General features: G+C 56.1%; 1 protein-coding gene across 1 annotated transcript in view; it reads left to right on the top strand.

Annotated features, from left to right (window-relative positions):
• Positions 1–27,159, top strand: part of AGBL4 (AGBL carboxypeptidase 4) — a 713,485-nt gene that overhangs the window by 674,994 nt on the left and 11,332 nt on the right. Inside the window, 4 exon segments of the mRNA XM_051999731.1 lie at positions 2,266–2,380; positions 4,860–4,971; positions 19,477–19,629; positions 22,289–22,451. Of these exon segments, the coding sequence (XP_051855691.1) occupies positions 2,266–2,380; positions 4,860–4,971; positions 19,477–19,629; positions 22,289–22,451 (543 nt within the window).

A 27,159-nucleotide genomic window follows, 5' to 3' on the forward strand; every position in this document is an offset into this window, starting at 1 on the left:
CTCTGTCTCTGTCTCTCTGTGTTTCTGTCTCTCTGTGTCTCCCTGTCTCTGTTTCCCTGTCTCTCTACATCTGAGTCTCTGTCTCTCTGTCTCTCTCTGTCTCTGTCTCTCTCCGTCTCTGTCTCTGTCTCTGTCTCTCTCTGTCTCTATCTCTCTGTCTCTGTCTCTATCTCTCTCTGTCTCTGTCTCTATCTCTCTCTGTCTCTGTCTCTATCTCTCTCTGTCTCTCTGTCTCTCTCTGTCTCTATCTCTCTCCGTCTCTGTCTCTGTCTCTGTCTCTGTCTCTCTCTGTCTCTATCTCTCTGTCTCTGTCTCTGTCTCTCTCCGTCTCTGTCTCTATCTCTCTGTCTCTGTCTCTATCTCCTTCTCCCCCGGTGCTGGCAGGAAGGCTGGGGCTGGGGCTGGGTCAGGCGCAGAATTACTTAGAGGCGGACTTGGTTTGTGGGCGTGGCTGGTTTGTGGGCGTGGCTGGTTTGTGGGCGTGGCCCGCCTCCTCAGTAACAACTGCAGAGACCTGTTTCTTACTGAATAAAAGTTGGGGGGGGGGGTGACCGTTGAGGGACCACGACCTCACCAGAGTCAGGCGCAGAGACTTCGGTGCCCGGCAGAACATGTCACACAATGGGAAACGGAATCCTGGGCGGAGCAGCCAGAGCCGGGAGCGACCGGGCTGTTTTCCACCCCAGGGGGGCCCGGGAGGGGGGGAGGGGCCCGGTCCTGGAGGGCGGCCGCCGGCTTTGGGAGAGCTCCGCCCCCCTCCGGGTCTGGTGTGGCCCGGGACGCCGGCCGGAGGTGAAGCCCCGCGAGGGGACGAGCGCCCACGGGACGCCCCTTTGCCCGCCGAGCCCACGGCAAAGCAGGCTCCCTCATTTATTTGTGGGGCTTCATCCGAGCAGCGCAGTTTGCTGGTAAACAGGAAGGGCAATGACGCCAGCCGCCCTCGTTAGTGGCTAATAATTGCTTAATTTGTCCAGTGATTGACCCGGCTCCCGGAGCGGCCCGACACCGTGTTGCGGGTGCTCAGCAAGCCAGGTCCCGCTGATGTTACCTTCGAGAGGGCTTCTGGGAGCCGAGCTCCTCCGTGCCCGAAATTTCCTCTTCACAGATGAGCGGGTTAATTGGCCTGCCAATTAGGCGGCTGTTAAAGGCAGAGAAGATGGAAGCAGGAAGGCAGCTGCCCAGCGGCCGGGGAGAGGGCCTGGATCCCCCCCGCGGCCGGCCGGAGAGAGGACTGACCTCAGCCCAAACCCCCGGGAGGTGCAGAGGAGAAGGGCCCGGGGGGATCGCAGGGATCCCTGAAGCCCCTTCTTCTTCCTCCCCGGGACAGCCTTGGGAGTCGGCCCTCAGGCTGCTTCTCCCGGCCCCACTCAGCCTTGCCCAGGGGCTTCTCCGGGCCCCGTGGGACGGGGCCTCCCACCCTGGCTGCCCGGCTCCGGACCCTGCCAGCGCTGTAAGGGGGATGCTCGGGAGCTCAGGGCCCCAGACGGGCCCATCAGGACCAAGGACAGCGGGACTGGCCGATAAGGCTCCTGCAGTCCCATGTGGCTCTGGCTTTTCAGGGGCTTTCGCACCTCTGCCCCAGCTCGGACCCGCGGGGAAGGGCCCCAGGGCCTCAGGAAGGGCTTCTTAGCTTTTTCTACTTGTGGCCCTTCCCCCAGGCCATGTGCACGTGACCCCGGGCGCACAAATCAGATTTTTACCGATACTGGATCACAATTTCACAGCCCCTACACTCAGTTGTGTGTGACCCATGAAGGGTCACAACCCGCAGTTTAAGAAGCCGGCCTCTAGAGCCCACTTTGCATCACAGAGAAACAGACCCAGGTGGGGAAGGGGCTGCTCATGCCCAGGAAGCGACAGACCCAAACTGGAACCCAGGGCTCCTGGCCCGGCCTGATAAAATGAGGGAATCAGCCCCATTGCGGGGGGCCCTCAGGGACAGCATCTGGAATAAGAGTAGGGGGCTGCCATGCGTTCCAGGGGCACCAGAAGGTCCCAGCGCCCACCACCTGCCAGATCCCTCCCGCCTGCAGGCTGGCGCCTTCTGGGCCTTCCTGGGGGTGGGACCCTGAGCGAGTCACTCCTGCCTCCCTTCCTTGCTGCAAGAGGGGCACCCCCTCCCAAGCTTCTTGTGCCGCATGAGAGCAGACCCTCCTCTCCCAGCACCGACACCCCCCACCCCGGAACGGCGGAGCCAGGGACCCGTGTGAGGCCTCGGGCGTGGCCGGGGGCACCTTTGACTCTTGTCTCTTCCTCCCCCCCCAGGGATCATTGACTTCCTTGTGAGCCATCACCCGATCGCCCGAGTCCTGCGGGACCACCTGGTCTTCAAGATCGCGCCGATGCTGAACCCGGACGGCGTCTACTTGGGAAATTACAGGTGAGGGACGTCCCGGGCGGGCCGCGGATGGGGGCTCTGAGGGGGCAGGAAGGGGCTCCCAGCGTCCTTCAGCCCAGGCTTCAGGTGCCCCTGACCCCGGGGTGGGAAGTGCCAGACTCGGGGGAAGTAGCTCCGGGGCCACCGCCAAGTGCTCCTCCCCCAAATGCCGGATGAGGAAACTGAGGCTCCGGCAAATGTCCTTCCTGGCCGGGTCCCCGAGCAGCTTGTGGCCCAAGGGCAACAGGGACCACACAGACACTCACACACTTGTCTGAGAGGCTCCTCCCAGGGCCACGGAACATCTCCAGCTGCGCCCGTGACCTGGAGCCCCACATGGGGGGGGGCTCGAGGGGGAGTTGTGCCCCCAGATGACAGTAACTCCCCAAATACCGGAATGCCCTGGGACCTCCCTGGCTCAGGAGGGTCCCCAGCAACGCTGACTGAAGCCCCTCCCTTCCTGCCATCCCTCCTCCTGAGTTTGCCATGGGGGGGAGGGGGACGGAGGGAGGGGGCGGCCACATCCGCCTTCCCGTTTGGGGTCTTCTGGCAACGCGAGGATGTCGTGGGGCCCCGTAGCCACTCAAGTACGGCCTGAGACCGGCCAAGGGGAAGAGGTTGGCCCTGAGCCCGTCCTCCCCCAGGGCTTAAGGCTCAGACCTGTGACCGCCGCCAGGGAAAGGCTGCCTCGAGCGGGGGTCACCCCTCCCCCTGGTCTGCCTGGGAGCAGCCGCGGGGCCTCCGGAGCCGGGACCCCTTTCTCCCCTTTCTGCCCCCGCCCGTTTTCTGCCAGATGAGAAATTCTGCAGTCTCGAGCTCTCTTTGGGGGCCCGGCTCCTTCTACGATGACAGGGAGGCAATTACTATGGAAATGCTTCACTGCAGCCTCCCCTCCCCGAGCCAGGCCGCTGGTGGGGCCACGGGGACGGGGAGAAGAGCTGTGGCGGGAAGGACCCCGGCCCATTTCTATGGTAACAAAAGGTAATTGTCGTTAAGCCCCAGTTCGGCGGCGGCGGCGGGGGCCCTACCTGGCAATTATCGATTTGTTATGCCCAGAAACATAAATAAGACCAATAAATGGATTCCGAGGCCGGGGCTGTTTGCTTATCCCGGCTCCGAGGAGGACGCGACAAACACCTAATTAAGAAGAGGGAGCCGCAAAGTCGTTTATCTTGTCGTCTCCGAGCGGCCCCGTTTGTACAGGGAGGGGCCCGTGTCAGGGCTACGTGCTCGGAATGAAATCTGGGCCCGAGGGCGGCTCCCGGGGCGGCCGCCTGGTCTTGGACCCGTCCCCTCCCCCCGGGCGCCCTCAGACCCGGCGAGTTCCTGCAGGCTCCCTCCGGTTCCGGTCTGGGCTCTCAGAATCATGGGCCTGGGACGAGTTCAGAGCCCGCCCCTTGTTCAGTAGCTGGGTGAGCGGGTGACGTGGGCAGCTCAGTCCCCCCGAGGAGGAGAAGGAAATGGCCCCAACGTCCAAAGAAACCCCCGAGGGGTCGCAGAGAGCTGGATGTGGGCAGGGGCTCCAACCTGGCCGCCCCCCGAGGGCTCGGACGGGACCCTCGCACCCGCGCCTCTGCCCCAAACCCTGCCCATGCCCGCAGCCCTCCCCATCTCTCCCTCCGCTTTCCCGTTTCCTCAGAGCCCGGCTCTGTCGGAGCCCTCCTGGACCCCCCCCTCCGTTCCCTGGGACCATGTGACCCTTCCTTCCAGGAGACAGTGGGGAGGGAAAGGCTGGGCCGCCCTGAGCCGAGGCCTGGGGCAAGCAGGAGGTTAGCCAGGACTTCGAAGCCCCTCCCCGTGGTCGGTTCTAGGCTTTGTCCAGGTTCAGGCATCTCAACTAATTATCCCTCTGTGGGGAGTGAAGAAAAAGAGGCAAGTGCTCATGGACGCACGGCAAGCTGGGCTACAGACCCGTAGACAAGAGGGCTGGCTCCTAGTGCCGGCCTCTGAACCCCGGCTCAGTAGGGACTTCCTCTCTTTGTGCCTCCCTGCCCTTGTTTGTGAAATAATTCCCTTGGATTAGTTTAGCAATAGCCCCCTCCCAGCCCCGACATCCCCTGTTCTAAGCCCCCTCCCAGCCCCGACATCCCCTGTTCTAAGCCCCCTCCCAGCCCCGACATCCCCTGTTCTAAGCCTCCTCCGGGACCTGGGAGAGCATCTCCTCCTTGAGGGTGGGGCTGGGCTGGGCTGAATTGACCATCTCGGCTTCCTGACCTTGGTCTGGGATTATTTTTGGTCAGAAAGGAAGCGCGACAGCACGGGGAGCCCAGGCCTGGGCATGGGGGGACCTGGCCCTGCTTCCACCTCCTACCCTGCCTCTGTGCCTCAGTCTCCCCTTGTCTTTCTTCAGGGTGAAGCCTTGCCTTCTCCATGTCCGCTCTGTGCCCACTCTGTGCCCTCTACGTGCCCGCTCTGTGCCTGCTTGGTGCCTGCTGACCTCCTCCCAGGCCTTGCCTGACTGTGTCCCTTGGCTCTTTCCCAGGTGCTCCCTGATGGGCTTTGACTTGAACCGCCACTGGCTGGACCCTTCCCCATGGGCCCACCCGACTCTGTACGGGGTGAAACAGCTCATTATCCAGATGCACAACGACCCGGTGAGTGATAATGGCCAGAGCCACCTTCCCTCAGCCTCAGGATGGGGGCCTGGGCAAGGCCAGCAGGGGGCAGCCTCAGTGAGAGGCAGAGGGCCTGGGACCCTGAGGGGGACGGGGTCTCCCCAGCTCCATCAGCCCTGAGACTGACACAGAATCCAGAGAGAGAGAGAGAGAGGGAGGGAGGGAGGGAGGTAAAAAGAGATACCTGACAGTGAGAAGAGTGCCTTAAAATAAAGCAAATATAACTGAATAGACAAAGCACTATCTTTACAAAGGAATAAAAACAATAAAAAGTTCTAATTTATAAAAAGTCGTATTAGAGACAAATAAAGGAAAAATAAACCCAAGTCTCATAACTTTAAATTTTTTTTTAATTAAAGCCTTTTATGTTTAAAATATATACATGGATAATTTTCAACCTTCACCTTTACAAAATCTTATATTCTAAATAGTTTCCCTCCCTTCCCCACACCCACTCTCCTTGACAGCAAGTAATCCAATATATATGACTTTAAATGTTAATGGATTAAACACTCCAATAAAATGAAAGGGAGTATCCTATTGAATAAGAAAACAAAAGTCTATCATCTTTTCCTTACAAGAAACATAAAAAGTGAAGTTATATATAGTTATATATAGAATAAAATTAAATGGGAAAGAAGAGAACAAAATTTGCTAGATATCAGGTGGATAAAAAAAGTCAGAATTACAATAATGCTGTCAGATAAAACAAAATCAAAAATTCACAACATAGTTAAACAAAGAAACTATCTTTTGCTGAAAGAAGCCATGGAAAACAAACTAAATTTATAAGCTTATGTGCTTCAAAAGTTTTATCATCTAAATTCATAAAGGAAAAGTTAACTAAAATACATTAAGATGTAAATATTAACAATAATAGCAAGACATTCATGGTGTCCTCCATCAGTTTTAGACAAATTTAACTAAAATAAACAGAAGGGAACTTTAGAATTTAGTGAATTGCTGTAGAAACCAGAGCTAAAAATCTTGGGGCATCTTCTAAATAAGATTGTTAAAGAATAGATATATTTCTCAAATCGTAAGGAACTTTTAAAAAATTGGCTATGTGTTAAGATACAGAAATAATGGGAATAAATGTAAAAAGAAATTGCAAACTTATTCTTTACAAATCAAAATAGAAGAGAGGTATTTGTCCAGGTAACACAAACAAAAGATATCAATTTAAATGGAGATTCAGTAGCAAAATCCTATATAATGAGTAATGTCAAAGAAAAAAATCCCAGAAACAATTAGTAATTATGTGACATAAAATGATAATGATGAAACCATTCTACTAAAATACTAAATCACAAAATTTCTGGGATGCAGCTAAAGCAGTCCTCGGGGAGGAAGATTATTTTCTAAAAACATGCATTAACAAATTAAGAAAGGAGAGAATTAATGAGCTGAATATGCATTTTAAAAAGTTATAAAGCTAAAAAAGAAACAAATCTAAAATAAATATAAAATAAGAGACTTTAAAAAGTAGAGAAGAAATAGACAAATCCAAAGACTACATAGAGGGTAGATGTTTTGATAAGAGTAATACAATTGATAAATCTTTAGCCAACCTGATTAAACAGAGGGCAGAAAATCAAATCAAGGGGCAAGTGGATAGAGCACTGGCCCTGAAGTCAGGAGGATCTGAGTTCAAATTTGGCCTCAGACACTTAGCACTTCCTGGCTGTGTGACCCTGGGCAAGTCACTTAACCCCAATTGCCTCGGGGGGGGGGGGATCAAATCAACAAAATGATAAGCCAAAAAGATGAACTCCAAACCAGAAGAAAAAAAATTAAAATTTTAAGTCCAACCAAGCACGGATATGTGCTAACAAAACAAAACACCTTCAAAAATTTAAAGTACTCAAACTGGCAGAAAACCAGATAACAATCTTCTCCCCTCTCAGAAAAGGGAATGGATCTAGCTTTAAGGGAACTACCAAAGCAGGGGAGAGAGGGGGAGTGACTCCTGACTCTGACGCATGCAGGAGAGAATTCTATCAACTTTTTTACAATATTTTTTTTGGTGGGGGTGGGGGGTGAAGCAAATGGGGTTAAGTGACTTGCCCAGGGTCACACAGCTTAGTAAATCTCAAGTGTCTGAGACTCGATTTGAACTCAGATCCTCTTGAGACTCCAGGCCCATGCTCTGTCCACCATACCACCTTCTATCAAGCTTTTGAAGAACAATCAGTCCTGATATTATACAAATTCTTCTCAAACATTGAGAAATCACCACTCTCAGTTGAATCTTAATGAGATAAGTATAATCCCAATCTCTGAACTAGGGAAGAATAAAGTGCAGGAAAATATAAGTCAATTTCATCAATAAATATTACTTTAAAATTTAAATAAAAAATGTCAGGTGACGGCGATTCATTGAAGAAGTCACTCCTTATGGCCAAGTTACGTTTACATAAAAGATGTAAGAGTGGCTCGACATTATGAAAATAATCATTGGCATTTATCGGGCGATTTCGGAGTTTCCGATCGCAGCACATGTTAGTGCCAGGATTTCACAACCCAGGAGCCCGAGAGATGAAGAAAAGCCTCAGACACAGTACAGCGCTCACTTGAGCGGAAAAACTCCGAAGCGCAGGTTCCGGGAGGTGCCGGTCCCAGTATCCTTGGGTTACTCGGGCCCGTGTAGAGCATGGAGCTCGGTTCTGGACTCTGGGTTGTGGAAGGGACGGCGGGGAGCCAGATGGAAGCCGCTGGGATGGTGAAGGGCTCAGGGATCGCGCCGTTGGGGGCCGGCGGGGGAGGTGGGGCTCTCAGAGAAGGCTTGGGTGGCCATGGCTTGTTCTCCTCGGTCCCAGAAGGCAGTTGGTGGGAACCGGTTAGAGTCAGTCTACAAGCCTCTGTTAGGACACACTACGGTCAGACGTGGCGCTAAGTGATGGAGTCACCAAAACAAAGACACCCTGGCCCCTGCCCTCGGGGAGCCCCCGTTCTGGGGGAAGCCAGAGCCTGTGACCAGCTGGGCCCACAGGAGTCTGCGCCACGTTCTGGATAGAACGACGAGGGCCGTCCCACCTCCCCGTGGAGGTCTGCAGCAGAGTGGGACCCAGTGGGGTGAAATTCGGTAGGAAGAATCACGGCTACAGAAGGCCCCTCTGGCTCTGAAACCCGGGGCGACGTTGTCCCTTCGCCCCACGGCCCGCCCTCCTGCTGCTTAGAGACAGCGGTCTCATCCCCTGCCGCAGCTTCTCATCCATCGCTTGAGTCTCCAAGGTGGCAGAGCCCTCCAAGGCACAGATGACGGAGGTGGGGCTGCTGAGTGTTCTGGGTCAGGTTCCGGCCACGAGGGCTTGGACCTGGCAAGCTTACCTCCGATCCTGGATCCTGAGGTCCCCGAGGCACTGCCCCCCACGCGGCAATGTCAGTCCTGTTTGGGGGGAATGTCCCCTCTGATGGAGGAGACAGCGGGAGCCACAAGGCCAGAGTTTGCCCATGCTGGCGGGCAGCCCCCAGCCCTGAGCCCGCCGGGACCTGCGTTTTCTCTCACCCTAAGGTGGGGAGGAAATATTTAGGCCGACTGCCTGCCAAGGCTGCTGGCAGGAGGACACGTTGTCGTCATCAATAATTCATTTTTTTAAGGGCCTGAAGATTTTCAGATCAGATAGCTTCCATTTAGATGAAAGGGGCTGTGAGGTGACCCAGAGTGCCGGACTCTTCATGAATTCGAAGCTGGCCCCGGACACTTATTCTGTGTGAACCCAGACAGGTCACTTTACCCTGTGTGCCTCAGTGGTCCCATCCATAAAATGGGCTGGAGGAGGAAATGGCCAGCCCTCCAGCACCTCTCCCTCCCTCTCTCGCTCTCTCTCTCCTTCCTTCCTTCCTTGCTTCCTTCCTTCCTTCCTTGCTTCCCTCCTCCCCTCCTCCCCTTTTACCCTCCTTCCTTTCTTTCTTCTTTCCTTCCTTCCTCCTTCCCTTCTTTCCTTCCTTCCTCCCTCCCTCCCTCATTCTCTTCCTCCCTCCATCCCTTCCTCCCTTTTTTTATCCTTCCTCCCCTCTTTCCCTCCCTCCCTCCTCCCTTCCTGCCTTCTTTCTTGCCTTCCCCCTTCTCCTCCCCTCCCTCCCTCTCTCCCTCCCTCTCCGTCTCCCTCCCTAAGAGGCTAACAGGCCCTGCCAGCGGGCGGGCACACTGTCTATTTTTCACACGCAGACCCGGGCTGACAGCAGGTGGCTGGCTGGGAAACGACTTGGGCTGTGAGTGGAATCTCAACGAGGCTCCGGGCCTGCCTCTGGGTCCCAGCGTTTCTGGCTCTGGGTCTGTGGCTGCGGCGCCTGTGGCTGCACTTGGGCCGGGGTCTCTGGGGCCCCCCTCGTTCGGCATTGACAGTCCCCGTCCTGTGTCCCTGTCCGCTCAGGGCGGAGCCCCCGGCTCTAAGGGAAGAGACCAGGAACCGAGGGGTGGGGGCAGAGAATGCCTGTGGGATTACGGGGCTCAGAGCGAGGAGGCTCAGGATTCAGCCGGAATGAACATTTTGCACAGCTGTGGCCCGAAGCTCAAATAAGGGGGGGTCGTACTTGCACCCGGTCCCCGTAACTCCCAAAGCGTCCCCGCAGAGCCCTGGGCCCGGAGTGACTCGGCGAAGGACGTTCAAGGTCACCCCTTCCTATGGCCAGAATCCTTCTACCCGTCCCCGTGAAGGGGCCAACTGACCTTCGTTTGCACGCGGGCGAAAGCTGGAAATTCCTCCCCCCTTCCCCCCCCTGCTTTCTCACCAGCTCTGAGGGTGAATGTTTGCTCGAATCAAAGCCAGACCAGCCCCTTTCTCCCCCTCATCACTGCTGGCTCTGTCTGTGGGGCTAATGGAACAATCCTCATGTCTCTACTCGTGGCAAAAATTGGGAGATGGGGCAGCGATGGGGCCGCTGGGGGGCGCAGGGGAGAGAGCACCAGCCCTGAAGTCAGGAGGATCCAAGTTCAAATCCAACCTCAGCCACTTAACCCTTCCTGGCTGTGTGACCCCGGGCAAGTCACTTAACCCCAAGTGCCTCGGCAAAAAAAAAAAAAAAAAAAGGGTTGGGAGACAGTGACCATGGTCCCAGTCGAATGAAGTGAAATTGTTGAAACAGGAAATGGGAGAAATCGGGCAGAGAAAGGGAAGAGAGGCCGACGGGCATTTTCATATTCTGGCCCAAGCAGCCAGTGCCGGGTCTGGAAGACAGAGCCTAATAAATGCCAGATGAATTGGACTCAGAAAGGAGAGGGTCAGACCCAGGAGGAACCCGGGGGTCTCTGAGCCGAATGATATCTCAGGTCTGAGTAGCACATGGCTCTCCCCCAGCTCCAGCTCCCCTGGGTGGTCTCTCCCGGCCCCCCTTCCTCCGTGTATAATCCGAGATCCTATTGGCCACAGTGTAAGTGCATGTAAAGTTGGGGGGGCACAGCTGGTCCCGGGGGCTGGGCCACAATGCCCCCATCTCCTCCTTCGCTCTGGAGCCAGGGCCCTCCTTCCTCATGTGCTTCGACTCTTGGGAGGAGCAAACTGGGGCCCCCAGAAGGGGAAGTTCCCAAGTCGCCCATGGATCCAGGGCAGAGCTGGAGTCCAGACCAGCGTGAGACTCTAGAGCCCAAGGGGGGGGGAGCTTGGTCCCCCTTGGAGCCCCCACCACCTTTGGAGCATTGGGGTGACAGAAGCCAGGTGAGCTCCCTCTTGCTCAGCTAAGGGGTCGCCAGCCTGAGGGGCCATGGCTCTCCCAGAATCCTCCGCCCGGCTCTCAGACCCTGGTCCCGACGGGCACCAGGCCCCTGGGGCGCTGACCCATCGGTCGTGTCGCACACGGGGGCCATTTCCCGCGGGGGGAGGAGTCCGTCCCAGAGCTCGCCCCCAGAAGGTGATGAGCTTCTCCTCCAGCCTCCACCTGAGGACCGAGGAAGGCCTGCAGGTGATGGGGAGGAGCTGCTTGCACCTGATCTGTCCCCCCGGCCCCTCCTGGCACACTCGCCCAGATCAGAGCAGTGGCAGGGACCTCAGGAGTCACCAGGCCCCCCCACGTGCAGATCCCCCGCCCCCACAGAGCCAAGCCCCAGCAGCCTCGCAGTGAGCACGTTCTCCTCAGGGCCCTTCCGCCTTTCTGGCACCTTAGCTCTGCGCCGGGAACACTGTCGGTGCTCAATAAATGCTTGTTGTTGGGGCTGTTCATGGAGGAGACCCCCCTGACCAGATGACCCTCTCCGCCACCCTTCCCTTTCCTCGGAGCTGACTCTTCGCCTGATCCCCCACAGCCGGTGGGGCCGCCCCGCCCTCGTGTCTGCTCTTTCCCTCGCTGGGGCCCCCCTAAAGCCACCTTGGGCCCGTCTGGCGAGACTGAATCCATCCCCCTGCCTCGGTCTCCGCTGACCTCGCTCTTGGCCCACACCTGGGCCCCGGCCCCCAGACTCCCGAGGCGTTGGCCGTTGCTGGACGTGGCCTTTTCTGAGTGTCCGGTGCTCCCCGCAGGCCCCCCTCCTGGGCTGTGGCTGCGACTCCGGGCCCCCCGCGGGGCGGATCCGGGCCAGGGCCTCCCTCCCCCGCCACCCGACTCCAACTGCAGATAAATCCCCGTTCTCCAGACTCCATTAGCTCTCTCCCTTCCTGGCCAAGAGGTTGTTGTTCATCTCTCCGGAGCCCTGGGCAGGAATCCCAGGCTAATTCTCAGATACCACTTTCTTAACTAGCTGTTCACTTCCCGGATCTTCCTTTCTCTTCCTCTCTCCCTGCACTGGGCCAGAAAGAGTGAGGAAAACACCATCTGGGCCCGGGTAAATTCTCCAGCTCCTGCCCAGAACTTTCTCGTCATTAGCGATGCTTTCTGGCTTCCCCCCGAGAGCCGGGTGCTCTTCTGCGAATCACCCGAGACTCGGAAATGGCCGCTGTCATCCTCCCCGGCCGGTCCGAGCCAGCTCTCCCCGCGGACGCAGCCACCGGAGGGCTCTCGGTCACTTCCGCCGGCCCCACAAAGAGTGTCCCTTAGCGGGGAGGCGCCTCCCCTCTCCCTGACCCGGCCAGATGCCGCTTCCATCAGTCGGACAACAAGCATTTATTAGGCACCGTGGATGTGCCGTTGGATAGAGAGGAAAAACCAAAGCTGTCCCTGCCCTCATAGAGCTTGCATTCTAATGGAAAACGCAGCCTGTCCATAAGTGGGGTGCGCATATATGAGTTCATCATTCCTTGGGTACAGGAGACCTCCAAGGGCCCAGCTCTACTGCATTTAGAAAAGTGTCATTTCTTATTATTGTTTTTAGTCATGTCCACTCTTTGTGGCTCCTTTTGGGCTTTTCTTGGCAGAAATATTAGTGATCGGCCATTTCCTTCTCCGGCTGATTTTGCAGATGAGGAAACTGAGGCACACAGAGTGAAGTCTATGGCTTGATTGGAGCTCAGAAAACAGACCTTTCTTATTCCAGGCCCAGCACTATCCGCTGCCCCACCAGCTGCCCCCTGCCATGGCCTGTTACTCAGTGTCAAAGAGTCATCGGGCCTCCTCGTTCCTCCTCCATCTCCGCCGTGTTCTTCTAACCCCGACATCCTGACCACGCAGCCGTCTGTTTGCTGGCCAGAGCTGCTTGCGGCTCTACCTTTGGCGAGGAGCAGTAAAAACACACACTCTAAGCTCCTGAAATCTTCAGCTTCTCCTCCAGGACGTTAGCCTTTCACTTCAAGAGCTTTTCTGTTCAAACTGACTGAATTTGGGAAGTTCTCAGCAAACACATAAACCTTCTCCCGCACGCCCCGGGATCAGAGAATCAGAGAGAACAAAATGGAGGAAAAGCCCTGAAAGACGGAGTTTCTGGATCGTATTAATCGATTCACGAATTGGGCCAATAATCAATACACTGATGGTCGGTGGTTTCTCTCTAACCGAAGGTGACCCGCGGAGAGCCTGGAAGCTTTAAATCTCCTTGATTGGGAATTCTCCTGACAAGTGAAACCCGGCCCAGATGGGTGGACATTGAAGGAAAAGGTGGAACTAACAGTCCCCGCTCCTCCTGCAGAGACCGTGGCTCGATTATGAGATTCGGCCGCCTCTGACACATCTGGAAAATCCACCTCCCTCCAGAGCTCTCCTCCATGAGCCAGGTCACCCTAACCCCCAATGGAGGGCCCGAGATCAGGGGCTCCTCCCCCAGGGAAGGGCTGGCCCGGACTGTTGGATGGGGGCCTGCCAGAGGCCAAAGAGCAGGGAGCTGGGGGGGAATCTCCTCAGTCAGTCATTCGGAGAAACCTTCCCAAGCGCTGGACCCTCATGAGGAAACAGGAGAAAAGCCCAGGCCCTGATTTAATAACTGGCCGTGAAGACAATAATTTCTCTCAAAAGTCTGGCGAGATCTCAGCGGCCGAACAATCCAGCCTGAAAGGGATTCTTGCCCCAGCAAAAGGGCACCAGCCGCCCGGGCTGAGAACGGACCCCCACCCAGCAGACACACACTTTGCCACAGATACCCCATGAATGCACATGATACAGCCACACTCACAACCCCACACTGGGCACACACACACACACACACACACACACACACACACACACACACATTGTGTCCCCACTCATAACTGCTCCAGCTCAGCACAGACCCCTGGTCTTGGCCCTTGGTTCCCTTGCTTCTCCCTTGCCCCCCGGCCTCTGAAACACGGATCCCTCAGAGAGCTCCTCATGGAGACGCTTGGGTGTTCTCGGCTACTTCACACGATGGGGAACTCGGTGTCCTCTGTAAGAATCCATTCTGTTGGAAAGCTCGGATTATTAGAAATTCTCCTTGGAGCCAAACTGAGCCGTGGTCCCCATATGTGCTCCCCAACCAAAGTGCTCCCTGTTCTGCCTCTGCGGCCACCAAGAAGTCCTTCTGCATCTGATTATTGGGGTCCCCCGCCCAGCTTCCCACTGTGCCCATGATTTGGACTGGCCACAATCTGAATACAGACAATGCTGCGTTGGCGTAGACTTTGGGGGTGTGGGGGCGAGTGGGCAGCCCCCATCTCTCAGTGCCCCCCTGGGCCAGAGTCCCAGAGCAGCCTCAGGAGCCATCACAGCTCTGGCCTGACAGAGGGGGGCTCACCCGGGACTGCTGGGTCCTGGTGCACAGTGAGTCTTAGGGAGGGACGCTTCCCCGGCACCTTCCTTGAGAAAAGTGATGGGACCTCAGGATGCTCAGCTCTGTCTCTGCCAGCTTCTCCCTCCCTCTCCTCCCTTCCCACTCTGAGCTGCAAAACGCACCGTGTTCCTAACTTCAGGGAGTAAGGAAGGCGTGTGGCGGGAAAGGAGCGACACGCTAGGAATTACATGAGGTCCTGCATCGCTCCGTGTCAGGAACTCGGCGAGTGAACCATTCTCATCATGGACCAAGAGAAAAAGGGAGCAGTTTCCTGGGGCTTGGAAGGGGAAGACAGCCAGCTTGGAGTCAGGAGGCCCAAGTGTGAAATATGCCTCTGAACCTTAGTTTTCTTATCTGTCAAATGGGGATAATAATGTATAAAACTGCCTCATCTCCCTGGATAGTTGTCATGGAGGTGAAGAAGTAAATCTCAAAGTTCTGTGTAGACAGGAGTGAGATGGGATCCAATGGGGTAAGAGGGAGGAGAGGAAAGAGGAAGGTGAAGGAAAAGGGAAGGATAAAGGGAAAGAGATAAGGAAAAAAGGGAAGAGGAACGATAAAAGGAAAGAGAAGGAAGAAAGGGAAAGGAGAGGAGGAGGGAGGGAGAAGAGGAGAGAATGAAGGGGAAGAAAGAGGATAAAAGGAAAAGAGAATGGAGGGAAGGGAAAGGAGGAAAAAAAGAAAGGAGAGAAAGAGGAAGGAGAGAAGAGAGTGAAAGAAGAGGAAGGATAAAAGGAAAAAGAAGGAAGGAAGGAAAAGGAGATAAGGAGGAGAGAAGGAGAGGAGGAGAGGGTAAAGGAGAAGGGGAAGGAGAAAGGGAAAGAGAGAAGGAAGAGAAAGGAGGGAAGGAGAGGAGAGAGTGAAGAAAGGGAAGGATAAAAAGAAAGAGAAGGAAGGAAGGGAAAGGAGATAAGGAGGAGGGAAGGAGAGGAGGAGAGGATAAAGGAGAAGGGGAAGGAGAAAGGGAAAGAGAGAAGGAAGGGAAAGGAGAGAAGGAGGAGGGAAGGAGAGGAGGAGAGGGTAAAGGAGAAGGGGAAGGAGAAAGGGAAAGAGAGAAGGAAGAGAAAGGAGGGAAGGAGAGGAGAGAGTGAAGAAGGGGAAGGATAAAAAGAAAGAGAAGGAAGGAAGGGAAAGGAGATAAGGAGGAGGGAAGGAGAGGAAGAGAGGGTAAAGGAGAAGGGGAAAGAGAAAGGGAAAGAGAAGGAAGGGAAAGGAGGGAAGAAGGAGGGAAGGAGAGGAGCGAGTGAAGAAGGGGAAGGATAAAGAGAGAGAAGGAAGGAAGGGAAAGGGAAAGAAGAGGAGGAAGGAAGAAGAGGAGAGGGTGAAGGAGAAGAGAGGATAAAGGGAAAGAGAAGGAAGGGAAAAGAAGGAGAAAAAGGAGAGAAAGACGAAGGAAGGAGAGGAGAAGAGAGTGAAAATAGAGGAAGGATAAAAGGAAAGAGAAGGAAGGGAAAGGGAAAGGAGATAAGGAGGAGGGAAGGAGGAGAGGGTAAAGGAGAAGGGGAAGGATAAAAGGAAAGAGAGAAGGAAGGGAAAGGAAAAGGAGAGAAGGAAGAGGGAAGGAGAGGAGGAGAGTGTAAAGGAGAAGGACAAAGGGGAAAAGAAAGACACACATTCTTGGTCTGGGTGTGCAGGGCCCCATTTCTTGTGTCTGAATTCTCTTTTCTAAGAACCCTCCCTGCTGAGGGGGGCCGTCTGTCTCCTAATGCTCTGGCTGTCTCTGGAGGTCCCGAGTCTCCCCTCTGGGCAGCTCTTCACAAGGTTCCCTCCTCACTCCTGTGTCCTCAGAGATTTCATTTTGGGCCAGAATCTCATTCATTCAGTTGCTCAGCAAACATTTCTGAAGTGGCTGCCGCGTGCTGAGCCCCAAACTTGGCAATAGGAGGGGGGAACCGAGCCTGGAAACGTTGGTGAATCATCTCCGTCCTCCTGGAGCTCCAGTCTAGAAGGGGAACAGGACACCGAGAAAACCAACTGACCCATGTGTAGGGGGATATAAGGTCGTGAGAGGGGGCCCACGGGGTAATGTCGGGATTGGACTCTTAACTCACGCAGCGACCTTGGGCGAGAGGAGCCTCTCTGAGCCTCAGTTTCCCCATCTCACGTTCTAGATCAGAGGCACCAAATGCTACTGCAGAATTCCCCGGGTGAGTTACAAAATGAACAAAAAGACAGCTAATTGTGGTTTTCTGAGTCAATGTGAGATCTGAGTCTGAGGGCTGGATTAGGAGATAAGGACAATGGGAGGACTCGGTCCAAGTTGTGCCGTTCGTGGCTGGGCACAAGGGGCGTGGATGGACAGCCATCCGAAACTGGGAAGAACCTCTGCATCGAGGGGGCCTCCGAGGCTTTTGGAAGGGGCGGCCTGGGAAGTCTGGGCTGGGAGTCGGCCGCGGCAGGGAGGGCACTGCGGGGAGACGCCGTGGGAGAGCCAGGCCGTTTGTGGCTTCCTCCTGCCCCGCCGCCGGACGGAGAGAAGGGCACGGGCGAGCCAGGGAGGGAGAACACCAAGGGGCGAGGAATGGACCAAGGGCTGTGGCCAGGCTGAGCACCAGAGGCCGGAGCGCTCCCCTTCCCTCCTCAAGGGGCCCTTACTCTAGATCGGTGGGTGCAGAGCAGGTTCAATCCCCCCAATTCTCTGCCCAGGCAGAGCCACTTAACATTCCAGGCTGCACCATGTCTGCAGTCTTCCCCAAAGCGGGTAGAAAGGGGCTCAGTGCCCAGTGCAGTCAGGTGTGGGACAGCCATTTATCTCCTCCCCACAAAGGGTTTGTTTAACACGTGGAATAGTCGCAAACAGGTTGGCAAAAATTTCAGCATCAATCAGCATGTATAATTACTGATACATACGTAGCTGTACATATATATGGATAATACAATAATGTACCGTTAGACACCAAAAGTCCTCATCGATGGACTGATTACTGTGTATGGAGACAAAACAAAAGTCTCTCTTCCCCAGAAGCTTCCCCTCTGCTGGGGCTAAAATTCGGTTCTGCTGCCTCGCAGACGGAGAAACAACAATAACAAGAGCTAAGTCCGGTGGCCCAGGCAGTCAGGGGGTGACCGACCTGCCTCTGGGACCCCGGCCTCCCAGCTTCGACTCGGGGCTCTTTGCTAAACAACGCTGCAGAGCGGCCGTCTCCGGAGATTGATGGAAAATCCATTTCCTCTCTTAGCTCTGGGGCGGAGCGGGGGGGGGGGGGGGCGGGAGAAAGAAACTGACTCCACAGTTAAATTATGTTGAAAATATGCCCCAAGGTGGTTTTAATTTTATTGGCACTGATTTTAATCTTCTCTCAAGTCCCCGATGACAGGATGAGCTGTGGGCCTGGTGAGGCAATGGTCCCTACTTTGTTACTGGGCTTTAATTAAAATCCTCAAGCTGCTGCGGGGAGAGAAGGGGATCGGGTTTGTACCTTTTGTTCACTCTCTTGCTCACAAGTCATGAGGAAAGACCCAGCATCCCCCAGAGAACGATGCTTTCTGTGATTTCATCCGGCCACAGGGAACCAATGAATGTTTGCGATGGGGGGACCCTAAAACCCAGGATGGCAAAGCTGGAAAAGCTCTCAGGGCAGAGAATGGCGCAGCTGGAGGGGGCTTAGAACAGGGGATGTTGGGGCCGGGAGGGGGCTTAGAACAGGGGATGTCGGGGCCGGGAGGGGGCTCAGAACGGGGGATGTCGGGGCCGGGAGGCGGCTCAGAACAGGGGATGTCGGGGCCGGGAGGGGGCTTAGAACGGGGGATGTCGGGGCCGGGAGGGGGCTTAGAACGGGGGATGTTGGGGCCGGGAGGGGGCTCAGAACGGGGGATGTCGGGGCCGGGAGGGGGCTTAGAACAGGGGATGTCAGAGCTGGGAGGGAGCTTAGAACAGGGGAGGTCGGGGCTGGGAGGGAGCTTAGGAGATGTCGGGGCTGGGAGGGGGCTTAGAACGAGGGATGTTGGGGCCGGGAGGGGGCTTAGAACAGGGGATATTGGGGCTGGAGAGATTTAAGACCCAGGCAACATGGAACATAGAATAATGTTAGAGATAGAAGGAAACTTAAGACGACCGGCTCAGACTTCCTCACTTACTGCATGAGAAGCAGAAGCAGGGCAGTGCTTGTGGGCACACTGAGGTCTGAAGGAGGCAGGATCAGAGCTCCCGTTGTGGGCCTCAGTTTCCCCTTCTGTAAGCCAGCGATGTTGGTCCCGGTGATGTGGGGGCTCCCAGCTGCCTCCAGGCACTAATCGTTCTGTGGTCCTTACCTCGCTCTGACCATAGCACGTCCCCCCAAATCGCTTCCATCCCTTTCCCTCCTCTGCTGATCATGGAAAGCTCAGGGGAAAGAGGCAATTGAAAGAACTTTTAAGGAAGCAGGGATGACGTTTATAGGGCTCCTGGTAAATCATTCTGTCTTTCACCGATAAAGCTGAAAATGATGGGTTTAATATCGTTCGGTGAGGGAGGTAGCCGGTACGTCTCTTCGCAGGCTGCGGCACCAGAAAGGGACGGGCCCAGACTCATTCCTGGCCCCTAACCAAGGCTTGGGGGCTGAGGGGTCGCCGCCCGGCCCGTGGTCCTCACAGGGTTAAATGTCGGCTAAAACCGGACAAATGTGGGAGACTTCCCAGACACCTGCCCAGAACTTGTTACGGAGCAACTGATGTCAGACATGGGAGGAGGTCGTAAAGTGGGGAAAGAGCTGGAAAGGACTCAGAGCACGGGATGTGGACTCTCGGCTCTCCCCGGGACAGGTCCGAGCCCAGAGCAGGGAACGTCCGAGCTAGAAGGAACCTCGGGACAAGGAAGGAGCACGGCAGGCCTGGGGTGGGGGTCATTGAATCCAAATGCTCCGTGACAGGTGAAGGAATGGGGGCTTCTAGGGCCAGGACCGCGGAGCTGAACAAGCCTAAAAGCCCCTAAAGCAGAGAGATCATGGGCACACTCCAGGCGGGCACCTCGAGCTCTCCAGCCTGACTCGGAACTTGTGTGCCCCCATTAATGGGGCCCCTCACTCCTTGTGCTCTCTTCACAGGCCCCCTGTCTCCTCAGCACTGACATTCTCTCTGTCTCTCTCTCCTCTTCTACCTTCTCCTCCTCTTCCTCTTCCTTCTTCTTCCTCCTCCTCCTCCTTCTTCCTCTTCCTTCCTCCTCCTCCTCCTCCTCCTTTCTTCTCCTCCTCCTCCTCCTCCTCCTCCTCCTCCTCTTCCTCCTCTTCCTCCTCCTTCCCTCTCCTCCTCCTTACTCCTCTTCCTCCTCCTTCCTCCTCCTCCTCTTCCTTCTTCTTCCTCCTCCTCTTCCTCCTCCTCCTCTTCCTCCTCCTCCTCCTCCTCCTCCTCTTCCTCCTCCTCCTCCTCCTCCTCCTCCTCCTCCTCCTCCTTCTTTTCCTTCTTTCTTCTTCTCTCTCCAGAAAACCAGCCTGGAGTTCTACATTGACATCCACGCGCACTCCACCATGATGAACGGCTTCATGTACGGCAATATCTTTGAAGACGAGGAGCGCTTCCAGAGGCAGGCCATCTTCCCCAAGCTCCTGTGCCAGAACGCAGAAGACTTCTCCTTCGTAAGCCGCCCCCCTCCTGCCCCGGATCCCTGCTGCTCTCCCGTCTCGGGCTTCCTCTTCCCCCCCTTCCTCAGCTCAGTTTCCCTTCACGCAGGCGTTAGTGCCCTTCCCGTGCCGAGCCCTTGCAGGGGCTGGGAGGGGATCCCGAGGACAGGATGGTCTGGCCGGGGAGGGAGTGGGCCTGAGGAGCCCTTCCCGATTTGAACCCATCTTGCTTTGAGAACATGAAGCTTCCCCTTATTGTCCTTTGGGTCTTCCCAGTGGGGGTTGGGGTCTGCGTCGGACTGATTGAGGAAGAATGGTCTGCTTAGGAGACCTCGGAGGGAGGGTGAGTGTGGTCTCTGAGTGGGGGGGGGCTTTGCGGGCTTCCCTTGAATGAACCCCAGTGAAGTGACCCCTGGCTCCGATCGCGCCTTCCCGGGAGATTGGAACTTAAAGCACCACACAGGACACACCGCGGGATTGCTGAGCAGCCGTGGCCCCTTCCCTCCTTCAAGTCCGGCCCGGAGAGACAGGGTTTGGAATGAAGATGAGGACGGTTTGGGCCCCGGTTTGGGACGTGAGGGGGAGGCCAGAGACGCAGAATGGAGCCTGGGAAGAAGCCAGAGACCCAGCTCTCAGGGGTCCTCAATGCCGGGGGAACGAGGGACAGTTCTTTCCAGGGAGAGGAGAGGAGGGATATGACAATATCTTCTAGAGGACGATTCAAGACTTTATAACGACCTCATGCAACGGAACGAGGAGGAGAAAAATTGGCTTAAAGCACAGCTCGGTGAGGGACACGGCTCAGGAAGGTCGCCACCGGCCAATTCAGGAGGAGCCCGGAAGGTCTCACACGAACAAAAGATGGAAAAAATCTGCCGACGTGTTCCCTCCTCACCATCAAAGCCAGCGAAGAAGCTGAGCGTCCACGGATTTGAGAGCTGGAAGAGACGCCTATTTAGACCACTCTGTACACAAGAGAGTCCCCATTGTAAGGGGTCATCCAGTGTCTGCTTGAAGACTTTTAAGGAGAGGAAATAGATCTCCTCTGGAGGCCATTTGTTCCATTTTTGATACCTCCGACTTTTTTTTTTGCCTTAATTATATTTATTTTTCCCCAAATACATATAAAGATAGTTTTCAACATTTGTTTTTGTGAGATTTTGAGTTCCAAACTTATGTCCCTCCCTTCCTCCTGTCCTCAAGATAGCAGCCAATCCGATATAGGTTATTTATGAACGATCATATTAAATATATTTCCACATTAGTCATGTTGTGAAGGAAAAATCAGACAAAAAGGAAAAACTACGAGAGAAAAAATGAAAAACAAACTTAAAAAACCAGAAATAGTCTGTTTCAATCTCCAGTTGGACGCCCAGTTCTTTCTCTGGATGTGGATGGCGTTTTCTATCCCAAGCCTATTGGCGTTGTCTTGGGGATACCGCCAACTATTAAGACAATTTTCCTGACCTGGGGACTAAATCGTCCTCTCGGCACTTTCTCCCCCGTTCCTGTTTCCATCCTCTGGGGACAAATGCACAAATCTCATCCCTGTCCACGGCGGCTCGGCGGCCACTATCACGCTCTCCCTGAACGTTCTTCTGACCAAATGTCCTTAGAAGTCATGGACTCGTGACTTCATGGTGGCTCCTCTGAGCACGTTCTAATTTATCATAACCTTATTTAATGCTCTGATCGTTAATATCAGTCAAGGCAAAGCAACAGGGAGAGCTCATCAAAAGTGTTTGTTTGCCGTTGACATGGAGGGGAGATGGGGGAGAACCCGAGGGAAGGGATGATTTTTGTAGCTCGGGGGCTCTTAACCGGGGCTCCCTGAGATCTGTATGTACGTAACCATGTCCTGTATCGGACCCTAGAGCGTCACCGAGCCTCCCGAATGAGGTCCCACCTGACCGTGGGAAACACCCAGCGGACGAAGGAGGCTTCTTGTCGAGGGTCCAGCTTGTCTGTCAGCGAGAACCGCCTCTGGCAAAGTCCACTGTTCTCCAGGGGCTCAGACCAATCTCTGCAGACCTGAAAAGGGGCGACGGTGGGAGCCGACGGTGGGAGCCGACGGGGACGGATCAGAGCAGGGAAAAGTGGAGAAGAGACTGTCACAGAGGGAATGACAGAGAGAAAAAAGAGGGCTCTGCTACAGGGACAGCAAGGGATGGGCCGGGGCAGCCCACAAGGTCAGGGAGGTTCCTCCAGTGGCAAGAGAAAGTGGGGAAAATCCCGGCTTGTGGGGTGGACCCTCTGACAGTAGAGGGCAAGGGCAGCGGAGGAGGGGTCGAGGGGTCTGAGGGAGGGTCCCATCGATGACCTCCTGGGGCCTAGTAAGCAGGTGAGGCTGTCTGCATGTTTCTACCTCATTGGACGGTGAGCCCCTTAAAAGCGGGCACTTTGCGTCCCCAGCACATAGTAGGGACTTAATGAGGGCTGGCTGACTTGACCTTGGCTCTTGGGGAAAAAGAGCCTTTGGCACTAGAAGGTTCTCGGGCCCACGGGCTGGGCAGACCAGGACCGCCCTCCTCCTCTGGCCCAGAGGGGGCCTCTCCCTGGCCAAGGACAAGTCAGGCAGCCCCCCAGCCCCCAAACAGGTTCAGTTTGCTCCCCGCCCCCCCAGCCCCCGGGTCCCGGGCTGACAGGGCAGTGATCGGCCCTCTGTCCCCCTCAGTCCAGCACCTCCTTCAACCGGGATGCAGTGAAGGCGGGGACCGGCCGGCGCTTCCTGGGGGGCCTGCTGGACCACACCTCCTACTGCTACACCCTCGAGGTCTCTTTCTTCAGCTACATCATCGGGGGCACGGCCGCCACCGTGCCCTACACCGAGGAGGCCTGTATCCTTTCCGGCGGCAGGGCCGAGGGCCGGGCTGGCCCCGGGCACTCGCTAAAGGGCCGGGCTGGGAGAGCCGCCCAGGGACGGCCCGAGGGCTGAGCTGGGCACCCACCGGCACGACTGCTTTCCTCACCCCCCCTCCCCTTCCTTCCTCGTCCTGCCCTCTCCCTGTTCTCCCTCTTTCCTCTCCTCCATCTTTCAGACTCTCAAGAGCTAACAGACAGCCCCCTCCGCTTCCTCCGCGTCTCCCCCGATCCGAGACCCTCTCGGAGCAGCCTCGGACCGGTCTGCTTTCTGGCTGCCCTGATTCAGGGGGAGCTTGTGGCCCAGCCTGAGCCCCAGAGCTTTATCAGGCACCCGCGGCCCAGCTGCCTCTTTCCCCTGCCGGCCTCGCTCCTTGCAGCCGCCGCCTGGAGGACGGAGCACGTTGCCGGAGCGCGGTCCTCCTGCTGCCCCTCCGACTCGTCTCCCCGCCCCCTTCCCTCCGCCGGGCAGCTCCCGGCTCTGAAGCGGGAAGGTCACCTCCGCAGGTGCCAGCGGGAGGCGGGCACCGCGGGCACATCCGGGCCCCCCGAGGTCGGGTCAGACACGAGCTCCCGCGGGCGCCCAGCAAAGCTCTCCATCCCTGGCCGTCTGCTGGGTTTCCATGGCAGCCAGAGGCTCGGGGAGCCGGCCCGGGCAGCAGTGCCAGATGACGTCATGGCCCTGCCGGTCACCGCAGGAAGGGCCTCCCCTTGGGATGTGGACGGGACAGCCTCAGAGCTGGGGGAGGGGCCAAGGGCTCGCCCACGAGGGAGGCCCAGGTCCTGCGCCCCAAAGTCACCACAGAGTCCCGAAATCAGGGGACGGCAGGAGCAGCGGCCCGGGAGTGCAGAGGGCAAGGCTCCTCTCCGGCCTCCATCCTAGAGATCAAAGGTCACTTCCGCCTTCTCCCCGTCCCTCCTGCGGCTCAGGCCATGGAGGCTGAGAAAGGGACCCGCAACTCCGGGCAGTCAGCCTCCTCTTCCTGGCAAAATGAGGGCAAATGAGGGTCTCCCAGGCTCCTCTGGACTTAACATTTCATGTCATCAGACCCAGGCCTGAGATCTGGGGTTCTAAGCCCCCTCCAGCCCCGACATCCCCTATTCTAAGCCCTGACATCCCCTGTTCTCAGGCCCTCGCCCTCCTCAAAGACCTTCCAGCGGAGATTCAAGGAAGCCTGTGGGGATGGTCCCAAGGCCCCAGGCCCGGCTCCCCTCCAGCTCGGACTCTGACTCGGGAGGGGCTGCTCCTTCTGTCTCCTTCCCTCGGCCCTCCCGTGACGCCGTGACTCAGGAGCCCGCCCACCCCCTGCGCCGGCCCTGGCCCGAGCCTCCGCAGCCATCTTCTGCCTGCTGTCGGCGATGTTAATTAGCCGCGGTAATTGGATGCTCTGATACTCCAAGTGACTCAGTACCATCCAACTTCTCCCCTGGAAAGGCAATATCATCTCGGCATTTGGCAGCAGCCGCGGCTGGCTCTCCTTCCGAGGGAGACACACGCCCGGGCTCTGGGAAGGCAGCGATGGTGGAATGATGAGCCGAGCTCACAGCGGCCCCGGCCTGTGGTGGGGGGGGGGCAAAGAGAAGGAGAGAGAGAGAGAGACAGAGAGAGAGACAGAGACAGAGAGAGAGACAGAGAGAGACACAGAGAGAGAGAAAAAAGAGAGAGAGAGAGACAGAGAGAGACAGACAGAGAGACAGAGAGAGAGACAGAGAGAGACACAGAGAGAGAGAAAAAAGAGAGAGAGAGACAGAGAGAGACAGACAGAGAGACAGAGAGAGACAGAGAGAGAGAGACAGTGAGAGACAGACAGAGAGACAGAGACAGTGAGAGACAGAGAGAGAGAGAGAGAGACAGAGAGACAGAGAGAGAGAGAGACAGAGAGAGAGACAGTGAGAGACACAGAGAGAGAGACAGTGAGAGACAGACAGAGAGAGAGAGAGAGACAGAGACAGACAGAGAGAGAGAGACAGAGAAAGCCAGAGGCCTCTTCCTGAAGTGAAGGGGAGCGGCGCTGGGTTAGGGGCACGAGTCCTGGGTTCCAGTCTGCCCCCAGTGCTCCATGTGAGGCTCACTCCTTCCTCAGTTGGATTCGGGCCCCGTCGGGGTTTTCTGGGGGAGGTGCTGGAGCACATTGCCATTTTCTCTCAGGCTCCTCTGATGAGCAGAACGCCGAGGTCGGCGGGCTTAAATGGCAGGCAGGGCCCCCGAGCTGGTGGGCGTCCGTGTCCGGACCTGACCCCCATCTTGCTGAGCCTGGACCCGCCGCCCTCCCCGCTGCGGCCTCCAGCCCTCCTCTCGGTGTGTGACTGAAAACTCTCGGAGGGAGTCCATGATGCGTGGGAGCCTTGCCCCCACTGCGTTTCGAGTCCCATTTATTTTCCTTTTCCTTGTTGAGGTGGGCAGGGATGCTCTCTCTTCCAGCCCTTTTTCCCGGCACCCGCAGGCTGAGAGCACTGGGGGGATGGAGGGGATTTGCCCCGAGTCAGTCAGTGGGACTGAAGGTGAGACGTTGGACTTGGGCCTCTGGCCCCCATGTACTGTATACCAGCAGCCCCACCGGCTCCTTCTTTGCAGAACACTTCTCTCATTCAGCTTCCTGGGAGGACCCTCTCCACCCTCCTTTTACTAACACTCCTGGAAGGCTTCCTGGAGGAGAAAGCCTTTCACTGGCCTTTGGGGAGGTGGAGGAAAGGGAAGGAGGACATTAACCAAGTACAATGATTAAAAAACCACGTTATTTTTTAGAAGCCCCGGCGGCCCATTGTCCCGGCGGGGCTCCCGCACGCGTGGGGCCCCGAGCTCTGACTCATGGTGGGAAGCGGCGGCGGCGGCAGCTGGATTTAGAAACCCATCTGTAAATGAACGATAAATCAGCAATTTCCCCTTTTTAAGCTCCGCCAAGGTTTTCCTGACATCACTTCTCACCACGTGACGCCCCTATCCCAGCAGTCCCATCACGCCCCATTAAACCCTTGTAATAAGGAAAAAAACAGAGTTAAGCAGAAGTGACAAACAAGGCAGAGCCCCCGGCGGGGCAGAGAGGGGCGCAGCGCCTGCTAGAGCGGGAAGATCTGAATTCAAATCCAGCCTCAGGCGCTCACAGCGAGGAGACCTTGAACAAGTCACTTAGCCCCGCTCACCTCAGTTTCCCCCTCTGAAAACTGGGCTTCTGAAGGCGGCTGGGAATGGGATGCGAGGAAAGCTTTCTGTGACCCCAAAGCTCTTCGGAAGTGCCGTGCCCCATTCTTCACCCATGCTCCCCACCTTGCTGCAGGGAGGAGGGAAATCTTTTGTCATCTGTGCTTCGGGTCTTTGTGAGGGCTCCGATTCCCCTCTCGGTGCCACGTTGCGGCCTCCGGGCTTGGTTTTTTCCTGGGTCTGCCCTCGGGTGACACTGGCTCCTCAGTACCCGGGGTTCCCCATTTTCTGGGGTGCGGTGATCATCCCTTCTGTTCACGGCCCCGCTCGGCTCAGCCGCACCCCACTGATGCTGCAAGGAGCCTTTCCCTGCCCTCCCTTCTTCCCTCCCCTGCCCTGGAAGGTAGTGAGCTCTGTGCCCCGGAGGTATCCCAGGGGCGTAGTAGGGCTTCTCAAACCTTTGCTACCTGCAACCCCTTTCTACCGAGAAACTGTTACGTGACCTCAGGCACATAAGTATGTAAGAACAGGGTACAAATCAAATATTTACTCATAATGAATCATAACTCCATGACCCGCAGTCCCATTCTGAGCGAGCATATGGTGCTTCAGCCCACGATTTAAGAAGCTGGGGACTTCTTAAAAATAGGCAGTATTTTCTGTATACTTCTTTTTGCCGAGGCAATTGGGGTTACGTGACTTGCTCAGGGTCACACAGCCAGGAAGTGCTAAGTGTCTGAGGTCAGATTTGAACTCAGGTCCTATATATACCTAGCTGCCCCTGTATACTTTCCAAAGCTCTTTCCTCACGCCCAACAATTTTGCATGATGTAGAGTGAAGGAATACCCATTTTGCAGAGGAGAAAACCGAGGCTCAGAAAATACGTAATGCTTTAGAGTTTGCAAAGCCTTTTTGCACATGTTGACTCATTTGGCTCCCACAGTGACCTTGGGAGGAGGGAAACTTTATTATCCCCATTTTGCAGATGAGAAAACTGAGTCTGACAGGCTCAGCCCCTGCCCGGGTCACTCAGCTAGTTAAGTGTTTGGACTCCAAGTCCGACACCATCCATCGCGCCACCTTGTGGCAGACAAGTGAACCGACTCGACCCGCAGTCCGAGTCCTGGGTCTGATTCTGGATCCAAGAGAGGAGCTATTTCTACCATTTCCCTCGAGTGTAGAATTCTAAGGTTCCCCTTCCAGGGGTTGAGAAGCCCTTTGTTCCGAGACACGAGGGCTTTGTTCTTCGGGCCCGGCGAGTCTGGGATTCCGAGACCGTCTGTTTCTCGGTTCTGGGAATCTCCGGTTTTTGCTCGGGGACCGGACGATTCCGGGACCCCGAGAGTCGAAGGTTTCATGATTCTCGGACTTTATTTCTAAGGTTTGGTTGCTGGGTTTGTAGAAAGTGCGTTCTGGGCTCAGTTTTCCGAGACCGGACTGAACGAGGCCTTTGTCCCCCAAGGTTCCAGGGAGCCCTTAGGAGTTAGGGGCTGCTCAGCCATGGCAGGCTCCCGGCCACCTCACCGGGGTCTTTTTGCCAAAGACA

This window comes from Antechinus flavipes, chromosome 4 (genome assembly GCF_016432865.1).
Source record: "Antechinus flavipes isolate AdamAnt ecotype Samford, QLD, Australia chromosome 4, AdamAnt_v2, whole genome shotgun sequence".
In the NCBI taxonomy this organism is placed as follows: Eukaryota; Metazoa; Chordata; class Mammalia; order Dasyuromorphia; family Dasyuridae; genus Antechinus; species Antechinus flavipes.